General features: G+C 34.0%; 2 protein-coding genes across 2 annotated transcripts; both read right to left on the bottom strand.

Annotated features, from left to right (window-relative positions):
* Nucleotides 1-191: 191 nt before the first annotated feature.
* On the bottom strand, nucleotides 192-3598 carry LOC126830528 (uncharacterized). The gene is made up of 8 exons (XM_050560924.1): nucleotides 3442-3598; nucleotides 2707-2955; nucleotides 2319-2533; nucleotides 1936-2044; nucleotides 1686-1802; nucleotides 1252-1387; nucleotides 787-961; nucleotides 192-509 (listed from the first exon to the last, which is right to left on the bottom strand). The coding sequence occupies exons 2-8, from the start codon at nucleotides 2759-2761 to the stop codon at nucleotides 192-194; spliced, it is 1125 nt and encodes a 374-aa protein (XP_050416881.1). The 5' UTR covers nucleotides 2762-2955; nucleotides 3442-3598.
* Nucleotides 3599-4614: 1016 nt separating this feature from the next.
* Nucleotides 4615-10317, bottom strand: LOC126830526 (uncharacterized). The gene is made up of 6 exons (XM_056102834.1): nucleotides 10213-10317; nucleotides 8785-9012; nucleotides 8503-8653; nucleotides 8003-8286; nucleotides 7526-7726; nucleotides 4615-4635 (listed from the first exon to the last, which is right to left on the bottom strand). The coding sequence occupies exons 1-6, from the start codon at nucleotides 10279-10281 to the stop codon at nucleotides 4615-4617; spliced, it is 954 nt and encodes a 317-aa protein (XP_055958809.1). The 5' UTR covers nucleotides 10282-10317.
* Nucleotides 10318-12280: the final 1963 nt, after the last annotated feature.

A 12280-nucleotide genomic window follows, 5' to 3' on the forward strand; every position in this document is an offset into this window, starting at 1 on the left:
TCTGAAATATGTATCGGTTTTTAAAATTTATTAAAAGATCTACTTAATTTATTTGAAAGAGAATAGTCCATATTTTTACAATAAAACTTAACTAAAATCTGAAATATCGGTTGTTACGACATCTACCTATTTTATTTTAAAGAAAATAGCCCCTATTTTTACAATAAAACTAAACCATATCATCAATAGTTCTATGACAGAAAAGTTGGATTGTGCTTTGTAATAATATTTTCCTTACGTGTAGATATTCCTGTTTTGATTTCTGGAATTATGTCATCACTATCATCACAGGTACCAACTTTAACAGTATAGTATTGCATGGATGAATGGGGATCGTGGAATCCTTGCCATCTAACAGAAAGTAGTGATTGGTTAGTTATATAATCTACGTCATCTCCGGTATAGTTTGTATTAAGAATATCGATGACATGTCCTGTGGTAGGAGGAGTTGTGTCTACTGTCACTGGATGAGATATTAATGTAGTAGATAACCCTGCACCATTAATGGCCTGAAACACCACAATAGACAAGAGTTATTGTAAAATTGGTATATAGAATACAAAGATAACCAGCATATAGCATGAATTTGAAAAATTTTCTATTGGAAATTACATCAGATATAAGCATACCGTCTTAACGATTAGTGTCAATTTCTTTGAAATAATTAAGGGATAAATAATAAAGCACAATGTTTATTCCCAACTTATCTATAGTTACATCAAGCATAATTCATTAAACTTTTTTTCTATCTAAAAACGTAATGTAAAATTACAACAAGAGATATACCTGAACTGTTACGTAATAAACGTGTCCATCTTGCAATTTGTGTTCTAGGTTCGCTTCATCACAATCATTATCGGTTATCATATAAGCCCTAATGTTTTCATGACCTGGTCTAGTACCTATTGCCCACCGATACTGACTTATACCACTTTCGGTGTCTTTAAATGATCCACTCCAACTGTAAATAAATCAAATACAAGGGCTCAGGCTCTTTAATACATTATTTACAATTAATTTCAACACCAACATCCTTGTGCTATGAGGGGAGACTTCCAACTGCCAAGGGATCTTTTACATGGGATCGAAACCGAGGCATTCCGATCTATAAATGATAAAAGGTATTGTACACGTGTCGAGGTAGGCTTACTATTTCACGCCTTCAAAAACACCGGTAACCAAATACTTTGGCTGGGGTTAATGGCTTTCATTTTATTTTGTTTACTAACACTAGATTCTATATAAACCTACCACACAGACAATACATCATTTGACTGTATATATGTATTAGTAAATTGTATAGGTTTAGATGTAGTTTCTGGTGGACTATTATCAATAATGAAACCTTCAGATGAAACGATTTTTGTCCTGTTTACAAAATCAATTGCTGAAAAAAAAACAAAAAACAAAACAATAATAGCACTAAACAAGCAATAATGGAGCCAGCTTATGGAACAAAGGGATGACAGAAATGGGTGAATACTAACGAACGAGCAATGTTGCCAAGCGGGCAATAGAAATCAATTTATTTTGTATTGAAGATTGGGGTGTGTAGGTTTATAATTAATTACACGACTTTAATACATGATTAACAAATTTAATCTAATGGTTTCTATTTGCTATTATTTAAGTTATACATTTTTTATAGTTCTAATTGTGAAACAGAAACATGAATTTATACCTACCTTCTATAGTGACGTAATAAGTGTGGCCATTTTGTAAAGAAAGATGGTGGAATATTTTATGATTTATCAAACCAACGTTATGTTTAGTTACAATATCTGCACCTCCCTCTATAGAACCTTTATATGTAAAAGAAAATTTACAAAATGTAAAGAACAGCATATTTACAGATTGACAATACGGTATGTTCGTTCACTTTTAACTTGTTGATTCAGCGATAACTGTCGTATCCTTGAAAGAAATTAACCTTACCGATATATAAATGATATTTTGATATTCCACTTGGATGAACAGTTTTTCCACCATTTTCTTCTACGTCAAGAAAACTATCCCAGTAAACAGCTACATCACTGTCAGATGACTGAAATAATATATTGGTTATTCATATAAAACTATCACAAAAACATTAATTCAGTACTGATGTAAAGTATATTAAAACAGATATAATCAAATACTAGAAACAACGGATAGCTATATAGCATATTATCCTAGGATGGAACCATTATCCCGAAACACTATTAATCGGGCTAACAGGGAATTACAAGGAATGAATGACACACCAAATATTATACGTCTTCGAGTATGCTTAGATAGAGATAATTGGGGTTCGACTATATTTATATAGAACTATTTACCTGGTATTTAAAATCTTTCAAGTTCTCCACCCACACCCGACCACCATTTGGTGGAGTCAAATCAACAGTTACTCCATCACTACATGCGTTTACTTCTTCCAAATCTTCCGTCCATTTTTCATGACTAGCATCAACAGCATCAGCATGGATACAGATATAATACCGCCGTCCGTGTTTTAAAGTATTTTGAGTTAATACATTGATGTATTCGTTTTCTGTTAAAAGAAACATAAAGAAATGCGGTAAAACTGGAGTCTTAATGATGAAGTCAACGAAGACTCCTTCAAAGTACGTATCCATATTATAGTTGTTAGGCTTAAAGAAATGGCACAAGGAATCAATGGAATAAAGCCTTAATGACATTTGAAGATTACCGAAACTCCCTCACCGGTTTGTCCACACTTTATAACATCTGGATGTGAACAAGGATCTCTTATCATCATCTTCGGTTGAGTAAAATGTGTTAGAGTAGAGAATGCTGGGTCTTCTAGTAAACCCCAAGTATAGTTTCTATGTCTTAATGTGAGCCATACGGCTGATATAATATTTTTATAAGGTGTATAGTCCACATCTGGTTTAGACCAGACTGCGTTCTGATCCAGAGAAATTGATGTTCCTAGTTCATTTGTGTTGGGATCTGAAATACAAAACAAACAACATATTCAAATTATTCAAACGCTACTCATAAAAGGGTGGACATGTCTGCGATATCACCTCGGTGGAAGCGGACGTAAAATATAACTAACTAACAAAATGAAATGAAATGGGGTTTAACGTCCTACTGTTCTGCTTCTAACCTGGGCTAATGAAGACGGGCATACGCCATACAGTGTGCTATGACGGAAATTTTGCCCGGACAGCGGCACTACGGCCTACTCTTATATCGAATTCCAACTGCCAAGGGATCTTTTACGTGCACGCCAATGTGTACACGGGACCTCGGTTTTTCGTCCCATCCCAACGACTAGACAGCTTTCCTTGTCAGCCCCTCCGTCCTGCAACTAACTAAAAACAACATAATTATTGTATCTGTCACAACAGCGAGTGTGTATTTGGGTGTGTGTGTGTGTGTGTGTGTGTGTGTGTTTATTTCAATTTCACGATATATTCAAAGAGTACTTACCGTTATTTAATGGCTGTCCTATAGCATCTATAATAATAGCCGGTATAATTAATACCGGATCTACAGATGAACAGTTTTTAATATCCGACGATATTATTGTTGATAAACCAGCTTTATTAAATATTCGTACAGCCAATCTTCTGCATTCACTAAAATCAACTTCACCATGTAAATTAATTCTAAACTGAAACTAAGAAATAAAAAAATATTACATGAAATAGTTTGTCTTTATGGCACAATTTCGAACAAAGGTTCGCGTGGTTGCATAGTTATCATGTTGAAAAGAACCACACAAATGTTTTTGCTTCAACGCAACATTTTGTGTGGTGCACACCACGTTTGCTTACCACCCCTTTTCTGTCTATTGGTTTGCCTAAAATCTGTAATCAAGTTTACTTTTTAGGGCATTTTCATAATATATACAGCTGTAACAGATTTATAAAAACATACAGACAATCTTAAAATTTAGATTCTTACCATTGTCTCACTGATTTTCTGCACATTGTTTACTTTACTCCATTTAGTAAATAAATGACTATTGTGTTTATTATCTGTTATACTCCACATATATTTATCTATGGTAGACTCCACAGAACACACTTTATCTTCGGTATTACTCTTGTAAGTCAAGCTAACATCTAACTGGGATATGGAATAAAACATAAAATGATAACCGTATTATAATAAATCAAACCTTCATATCAGATTACATTTAGTAGCTCATTGGCAGATTTTAGGTTCATACCGTGTTAATTGTATACTTAGTTAGGTTACGCAGTCGCTGTGCTCATTAATTTGTTGGTACAACGTTATATTAACGTAAAGTTGATATCTGGGTGATTGTGTTATCATTCTGCCAGCAACAATTACTATAGTGAGCTGCAAATTAAATATTTGATTATGTATAAATATTGGACATATAGAAAAAAACCCATCTTAATTGGTTGGATTATATTATTTATATTTGAATTACCTGGGATCCATGCATCTTTTTGTGGTGTATATCTATATGTGGCATATCAGGTTTGCTCAACACTGTTACACCATTACTGACTACAGGTTGAGAACAAACTTCACCCGAACAGAACCTCACACTACTTCTATATGTTTTACAATAATCTAATGCTACTGGTTGGAAGATTTGACCAGAATTTGATAGAAACTTCTTATCTTCTACATTGTGCCATATATCCTCTGTTAAACAATGAATAATAATTTAATAATAACAATAATATCATTTTAATATCAGTTTGCCGTGCAAAGTTCTTTATTTTTATCAACCATACAATTTATGTAAATTTTAACAATCGAACGCTACTACTCTACAGATTCTATTTTTTTTATTCTAATTATAAATATATCCAAATGCTATAGTCAACAATATCAACCTCTACCAATGCATTATATTCATTTATTTCAAAGTAATTCAATCATTTATTTCGAAGTAATTTAACTATTTATTTCAAAGTAATTCAATGATTTATTTCAAAGTAAATCAATCATTTATTTACCTGTGTTTTTCTGTCTCATTTGTAACGCCCATTTAATATCAGGATACATATGTTTATATGCATTTGATATTGTCCAATGTGCCATGTAATAAGATGTTGATTTTTGATAGTCAATATCCGACTCACAATCTGAGCTTGAATTCTGTGTTAGAAAAAAATGGCGTATAATATTTGAGAGTTCTTAATTGAATTTATTATAGATAAATAAATGAAAATGATAATACCAATAACTATTAATACTTCCAGTATCAGTTCAATAAAATCAATATTGTACTATTCTTATCTTACTAATATTAGGAAAATAGTTCACCTGTTGCGAATGGTGGTTTGGTAGCCAGGATAGTCTTTCTATGTTTGTTAAAGTGAAAAAAAGTAATATGGTATAAGGATAGGCATATAATGTGATGTTTTATTTGAAAAAAAATTGGATTAAAATTAGGAGTAAAATAGCTTTATATCCATATTACGCATTGTACATTGTCAGCAGTACTTAATATCAAATACAAGAGACATAAATGTGTCCCTTGCTGTCGGCCTACACCAACTATTGGTTTTATGAGATGATATTATAGTTGATGTCAAATGTTTATATCTACCAGGGTAATCTAAATTTAATCATCAATACAGTATTTACGAGGCAATGTTTATTCGTAAAAAAATGTGGTTGTAAGGTAATCTTTATTCGTAAACTGCACTGTAGTTATGAATAAGGCTGTTTAATAATTTACCCTTTTGCTGACAATCAGAGCCATCTTTTATCCGAACTTCATTATTCAGGTTAACATTTTTCTGAACTATAGTGATACCATTAGACGATGCCTTTGTTGTTCCAGCGTCACTCCTAGCTGTTACCGTTACAAAGTATGTCTAAAAATAGTAACAATAGTAATATTGACAAAATAATACCAATACATACAAATGTAGATTTCTGTAGTTGTGCACTAGACTAGTCAAATGTTCGTTAAATCTGACCCCAAGTTCACAAAACATTTTCAGACTTAAGTTAAGAATTTACTCAATTTTCAGTCACTGTTTATGTGAAATATCTTTGATCCAGAAACCCAAAACTTTGCACATAGTTTCTTATTGACGCATTTGATACACTGTTTTATAAAGGGCTATATTTTAGTTAAAATAAGGCGAAAAATTTTGAGTAATTTCTTGACCTTCTAATTAGCATAAATACTAAATGGCCGCCAAATGCTGCTAGATTGTCATCGACGTGAACGTCTACAGTTTGCCCAACAACACATTTGAGAGTCGGTATTGCGCATCAACTGCAGATGGCAGGACCAGAAAATGGCGTCGAAGTGGCCAGCGTTGCTCTGACCAATGTGTCATGGAACGTGACTCATGGGGTGGTCCAAGCATAATGGATTGGGGTGGAATTGGCCTGTACTAGAAAGTGTGTCCTGTGATGTTCCAAAATCTTGGTCCAGGGAGAGGAGGCGGCATCACAGCAGTGCGCTACATCGACCAAGCTCTCAGACCCCACGCCATACCACATTTCGCACGTCATCGAGACAACGTTTTCCAGCATGACAACGCCTGTGCCCACGCCGCCAGAGTTACTCGGGACTTTCTACAGCAGAACGATGTCAACGTTATGCACTGGTCAGCCCTTAGCCCGGACTTAAACCCAATTGAACATCTTTGGGATGAAATTCAGTGGAGACCAAACACAGCCAATGGATTGTGCCAGACTTTTCTGAGAGTGTGGTTCCAGGTGCCAATGACGTTCACCAATCGTCTGGTCCACTCCATGTACAGACGCTGTGCTGCTGTTATTGATACTCGTGGTGGATACACCAGGTATAGACTTGTGTACAGACTCTAAACCTTCTCGTAAAGTCTTGGAATTGTGATGAATTAATCACTAATGTGTCAACATTACTTTGATCCATTTAGTAAGTCGTTTTTTAGAATGATTTGATTAAGTGCCTCTATGATTTTGAAATCGTACTGGCGTTTATTTTGCTGTGGAGGCTAGGCCCAAAAGTCAATCGCTATTATCTCGGTTCAGAGTTGAGCAATTTGACTGAAATTTTCAGCTTATTCCCTGTACATTATGGTAGACACGCACAAATATCCAAAAGGAAAGGGACATCAATACAAAATTTTGATCAATATGGCGGCCATCTTGGATATGACGTAATAGTGACTTCACAGGGGCATAATGACATCATTTTTTGTTTTATTGGGGTCGACTTCCTATATGTCTGTAATACATTAGGCCCAAAAGTCAATAGTTAACAATATATCTGACAATCTAGCAGCATTTGGCGGCCATTTTGTATTTATGCTAATTAGACGGTCAAAAACTCGTATTTCGGCTTGGGAACATGTTTATTCGTATTCAGCACACCAAAATCATTAGAAAGGCCTGGTTCCCCACTTTTACTAAAAAATGCTCCTTGATTGTTAAGGAAGGCCTTTTTCCGGAAATTTAACCAGTCTACACGGGTCTGAAAGGATGGGGAGCATCTATGGACAGAGCAATAAGGAGATTTTTCTGACGAACGAGTATCTTGTAGCTTTTGCATACAATTGTTGCATTAAAAGATTATACTTACCTTGTGCAGCTGTAAATTAAGCCCGAGAAACGTATGCTGGGTCTTACTGCCAACGTTTTCATCTTTTATATCACTAACAAGTGGTTGTGAACCAATACCAATACTGTAAGTCACGTGTTCGGCCACATCATCAGATTCAAACCCAAACCATCTTGCTTTTAATTTAGTGGTCGACAGTTGAAAATTACTGTCTTCTAACTCCTAAAGGGAAAATTATATAAACATAAACAAATGTGTTCCAATAGAGAAATACAACGCAGATGAAAGCCTATGTTACAAAGGTATTTTGTAATATCCGTTTAGTGGATATAGAGGTTTCTGTAACCAGCTATGTAGATTGCAATACCCGGTCGAAGTTACCAAACAGCTAACACAAAGACATGATAACAATACCATTAGGTTATTATGTGCATTAAACTAGATGAAAAAGCTTACATGAAAAAGCATAGATGAAAAAGCTTACATGAAAAAGCTTACATTAACTCCAAAGTCAGCTGCCTCATCAGGTAGAACAACTTCAAATACAACTCCCTTTGCTGGTTTTCTGGTATTATGAATATATGGATTAGATGTGAACACACTGTGTAATCCAACAATGTTCTCTACTCTTATAGATACATAGTAGGTAAAGTTGTGATGTAAATCCCAATGAAGATTCTCCATGGAAAAAGCTGTACAGGTTGGTGGGTTAGCTAACATACAACTTCCGCCAGACGATAAGGAAGAATAAGGATAGACGTCTTCACTTCCCGGTGAACTACCTGTATAATGAAATATATACATTGCTTCTGTATATTCATGACAAAGAACAACCGTTTCGTTTTTCAGATCCGAATACAATTTTATGATGACTATTCTCCTAATAGTTGTCAGATTTGACCCCATTCCCGAACACTATTATAAACTACTTATTAAAAATATTATCTTCTTTAAAAAAAAGGGTTTTTCGCGAAGGCAGAACTCATGCATAAACTTACCTACGGCCGCTGTAAAGGTAAGTTGCGACGATTCCGGATCAGATACAGTTGCTGCTGACCAATCGGCTTCCAATATCTCATCCTCAAATTTAACCAATACCTCACCACCAAGAGTAGGGGGAATAGTATGAACTAAGATCGGACCTAATCCCTGGAAAATAATTATAACATGTTTTATGGGTACCATAAGTCTTATCGGAATATTCGAACTTTTTAAACTTTTGTAGAAAAATAAACCAATATTTGAATAAAGTACTAGAATCATAAACAAGCGCCACCAACCTGAACAGTTTCCTTTCCAGCTTTGTTAATTGCCTTAATACTGATGTAGAATTCGGTTCCATCACTAAGTTGTGGGTGGTAACCACGGTACCAAGAATGGTGATGGGTTGATGTAAATGGTAAAATGTCAGGGGCAGAAACTGAACTTTCTGCAGATGCTAGACCAAATTCATAATTGTAAATTTCTGTATTCATCAAACTACCCTTAGCAGTCCAATTAACATATAACTGAAATAAATTACTATATGTTATGTTCTTGTCTTGTTTTTAGATTGTTAAGACCTATGAAAATGGGACTCAACCCGGTAAAGAGAATTCGATAAATATTTTTTACTGCGTTACTAATTCTGATTTACTAGAGATTTGACCAGAATGCCCCCCAATTCCGAAAATGATCGCACGGTTCGCGGAATCAACTGCATCTTCTTAGTGGAAATTGCTGACACAGTATTGCTTATATGACATTGTAGGGTCTGCTATACGTCGAAAAATTAGATTGCGTCAATATGATCAATTAAGACTAAAAATTATACAATTTTGTGATATAGCCTCCAAAGTAAATCTAATTCTGATTTACTAGAGATGTGACCAGAATGCCTCCCAATTCCAAAAATGATCACACAGTTCTCGGAATCAGCTGTATCTTGTCAGTGGAATTTGCTGACACAGTATTGCCTACATGACACTGTATTTTATCATCCAATAATACATTCTACAGTAGATATCGCTTGGGTGATAAATAAGGAGATATCGCTTTACATAAATTTGATTGATCAGTTAGAAAGGAACTACTTTTTGTATTTTCAAAGAGCAGTTCATTATTTTATTAAAATTAAACTTCTTTTTTTTTTTATTAAAAATGAATTATTTCTATTTAATTGACCTTGATGGAAACACTGGGTCAATATAAAGGACTTTGCGATTGTTGAATTGCTGTCAAAAAATGATATATCACTGCGCCGTAATCAGGTTCTGTAAAAGTGAAGTCTATAGCAAAGAATTATATTTAGAGAATCTCCTGCGAGTCTTATTTCATATCAAAAAATATCAACACTCGTCGATAAAGTAAAAAAAAAAAAAAATCGGCAGAGCCTCGTTTATTTTACTTTATCGACTTGTGATGATATTTTTGGATATCAAAAAGACTCGTAGGAGATTCTCTATATACCGATTGCTATTCGTCCAAAAATCAAATTGCGTCAATATTATCAATTAAGACTATTATACATCGCACTGGCTCCTTCAACTCTACGAGTAGCCAAGTGGTTAATTTGGGCATGATAAACTCACAAATCTAAATAGTATATGTTATTGGGTTTATCTTTTAGTTATGGCTGACCTAGTCGGAACAGTACAACAGGACGTTAATGACATGCTCTGTTTAGGGGAGTCCAAATTCTGAATTCACATCTGGAAGAAAATACTTACATGAGAATGCATTGCAAGATACATCTTTGATAAATATACATCTGTCATTGGGTTTTCATCACAAAACATATTCGCCGGATATGTATGTATTGTACCATTGGAAAACCTCTCAATTGGAAAAAGATCAGTAACTTCGACCGTTTTGGCTTTTGTTCTGAAATATATTGATCCATTCTGTTAAAATAGCATTCTCTTCATTTAATTTAGGAATACTTCGAGGTTAAAATTCATCGAAAAAATTCGTTCTATTTTAAGCTTCGTTTGTAATGAAATATGTTACTTTTACCTTATTTATAATGATTTAGTAGCACATTAACTTTTTTAGCTTGTATGTGTAAACAATATGTTGTACTGTAAAATAGTTTAATTTGTTTACTTATTGTAATGTTTTAAAGATATAAATATGGGGATCTTTAATAACGGTTAAGGTGAGGGATGGAGATATTATCAGACTAGGCCTTTTGTTAGCTGAGAATTAACATTAGTTGAACAAGTATCAATGGGTTGGTTTGCTATATAAAATGATTTATTTTAATGAAATATATTAAAAATGTACAGAACTGTTACTAATGATGGTATTGAAAGAAGAAGGGGTGGACATTTGAAACTATAATGGACGAATGTAAAACGGAAACCTGCCATTGTAAATGAGATAACTAGTATGATAAATACATGGATACAAGAAGTTTAACGTTATATTTTTAATATACGAAAATGACTTAAATTAAAGATTGCACTTACATACAAGCTGCATCTGGGTCTTTAAGTAAATATTTGCGTCTTGTATTTGATATATAATATACTTGATTATTTTCTTTTATTAAACCACCTTTAATTCTAGCCCCTTCTATATCTATTTCACTTATAGTAGGTAATGTTCTATCTACAACCACTCCATCAGAACAAACTGGTACAGATACTTCTAAAGCTCGGTTATATGCTACCACGGTGATGTAATATTTACCACCAGACGGTGCTGTCCAAGAAGCATGCGTAGATGTAGTCTGTTGAACATCCTAAAAGTATAATAGTATGAGATGAGCCCTTATAAATGTCCGGGTCGGTTCTACCATTAAAGGATAAATCTTACCAAGGACAAATACATTTACATTAATGAAGATTCATTTTATTTCTTTTATTTCATTTGCTTAGATTACCTGTCTATTTGCAAGATCCAGTTGAAATTTATTGGCACCCAAACAAGACGTGGAAAACCCATACTGATAAAATTTCACTCCACTCTCTCTATCAAAGAAACCTTCCCAGTGTGCAAATAGTTCTAAATCTGGCTGAAAGTCTACTTCCGGTGTACCATATTTACCGTCATGCACCATCCCTTGTTGTGGTGGACTAATATCAATTGTAATCTGAAATTAAAATAGACTAAAATGTATAGACCCAGTTAATAATTAATATATCCGCCAGATCCAGTTCTATTCCTCAAAAGCAAAATTTTGATAAATCCAACATGACAATGCACCTTGACAAATTAAATTATTCTACATATAAAAAGGTATATCACCCTAAAAAGGTAAATTTGTTGTCATAATATATTCATAACAATGTTACAATGTTTAATTATCACGCAATAATAATAAATCCAAACAAATCTTGCATGGAGCAAGGAAGAATGTAAAGTGTGAAACGCATCTTGCTTGGAGCAAGGAATAATGTAAAGTGTGAAACCTTGTAGTGTATTTTTGCGGTCAATGTGTATTATAATGAAAATCTAATACATGCCTGTTTAGTTAGAGTTGTTTTTAATTTAGCTTGGTTCATCACAGTAACCACGATACGATAATCATGATCATGCGTACCAGTATTTTTATTGTTTAAGATGCCTTCTCCGGGTGTAGCAGTCGTAGGTTGTTTTATTTGAAAATGGCGATTATAACATGTGCTAGTAGGAATGCAATAACAATTGGCTCCTCTGGCATTATTAGAATATTTACTTTGGCACTCTTTAATGTTCTGAAAGATAAAATCAATACAGAGTAAACAATAGTAGTCAAATGGCTCATGCGTGAGGACTTGTCTCCCCTGTTGCATTGTGAAGACCCAATCCTCT

Source organism: Patella vulgata, chromosome 8, assembly GCF_932274485.2.
Source record: "Patella vulgata chromosome 8, xgPatVulg1.2, whole genome shotgun sequence".
Taxonomy (NCBI): Eukaryota; Metazoa; Mollusca; class Gastropoda; family Patellidae; genus Patella; species Patella vulgata.

Coding starts and splice junctions, on each gene's coding strand:
- LOC126830528 (XM_050560924.1), bottom strand. CDS start 2,761: ATGATGATAAGAGATCCTTGTTCACATCCAGATGTTATAAAGTGTGGA. Junction 2,534..2,706: donor TATAAAGTGTGGACAAACCG/GTGAGGGAGTTT, acceptor TTCTTTTAACAG/AAAACGAATACATCAATGTA. Junction 1,803..1,935: donor AAAATATCATTTATATATCG/GTAAGGTTAATT, acceptor TTACATATAAAG/GTTCTATAGAGGGAGGTGCA.
- LOC126830526 (XM_056102834.1), bottom strand. CDS start 10,281: ATGTTTTGTGATGAAAACCCAATGACAGATGTATATTTATCAAAGATG. Junction 9,013..10,212: donor ATCTTGCAATGCATTCTCAT/GTAAGTATTTTC, acceptor AATTTATTTCAG/TTATATGTTAATTGGACTGC. Junction 8,287..8,502: donor TACCTTTACAGCGGCCGTAG/GTAAGTTTATGC, acceptor TTCATTATACAG/GTAGTTCACCGGGAAGTGAA.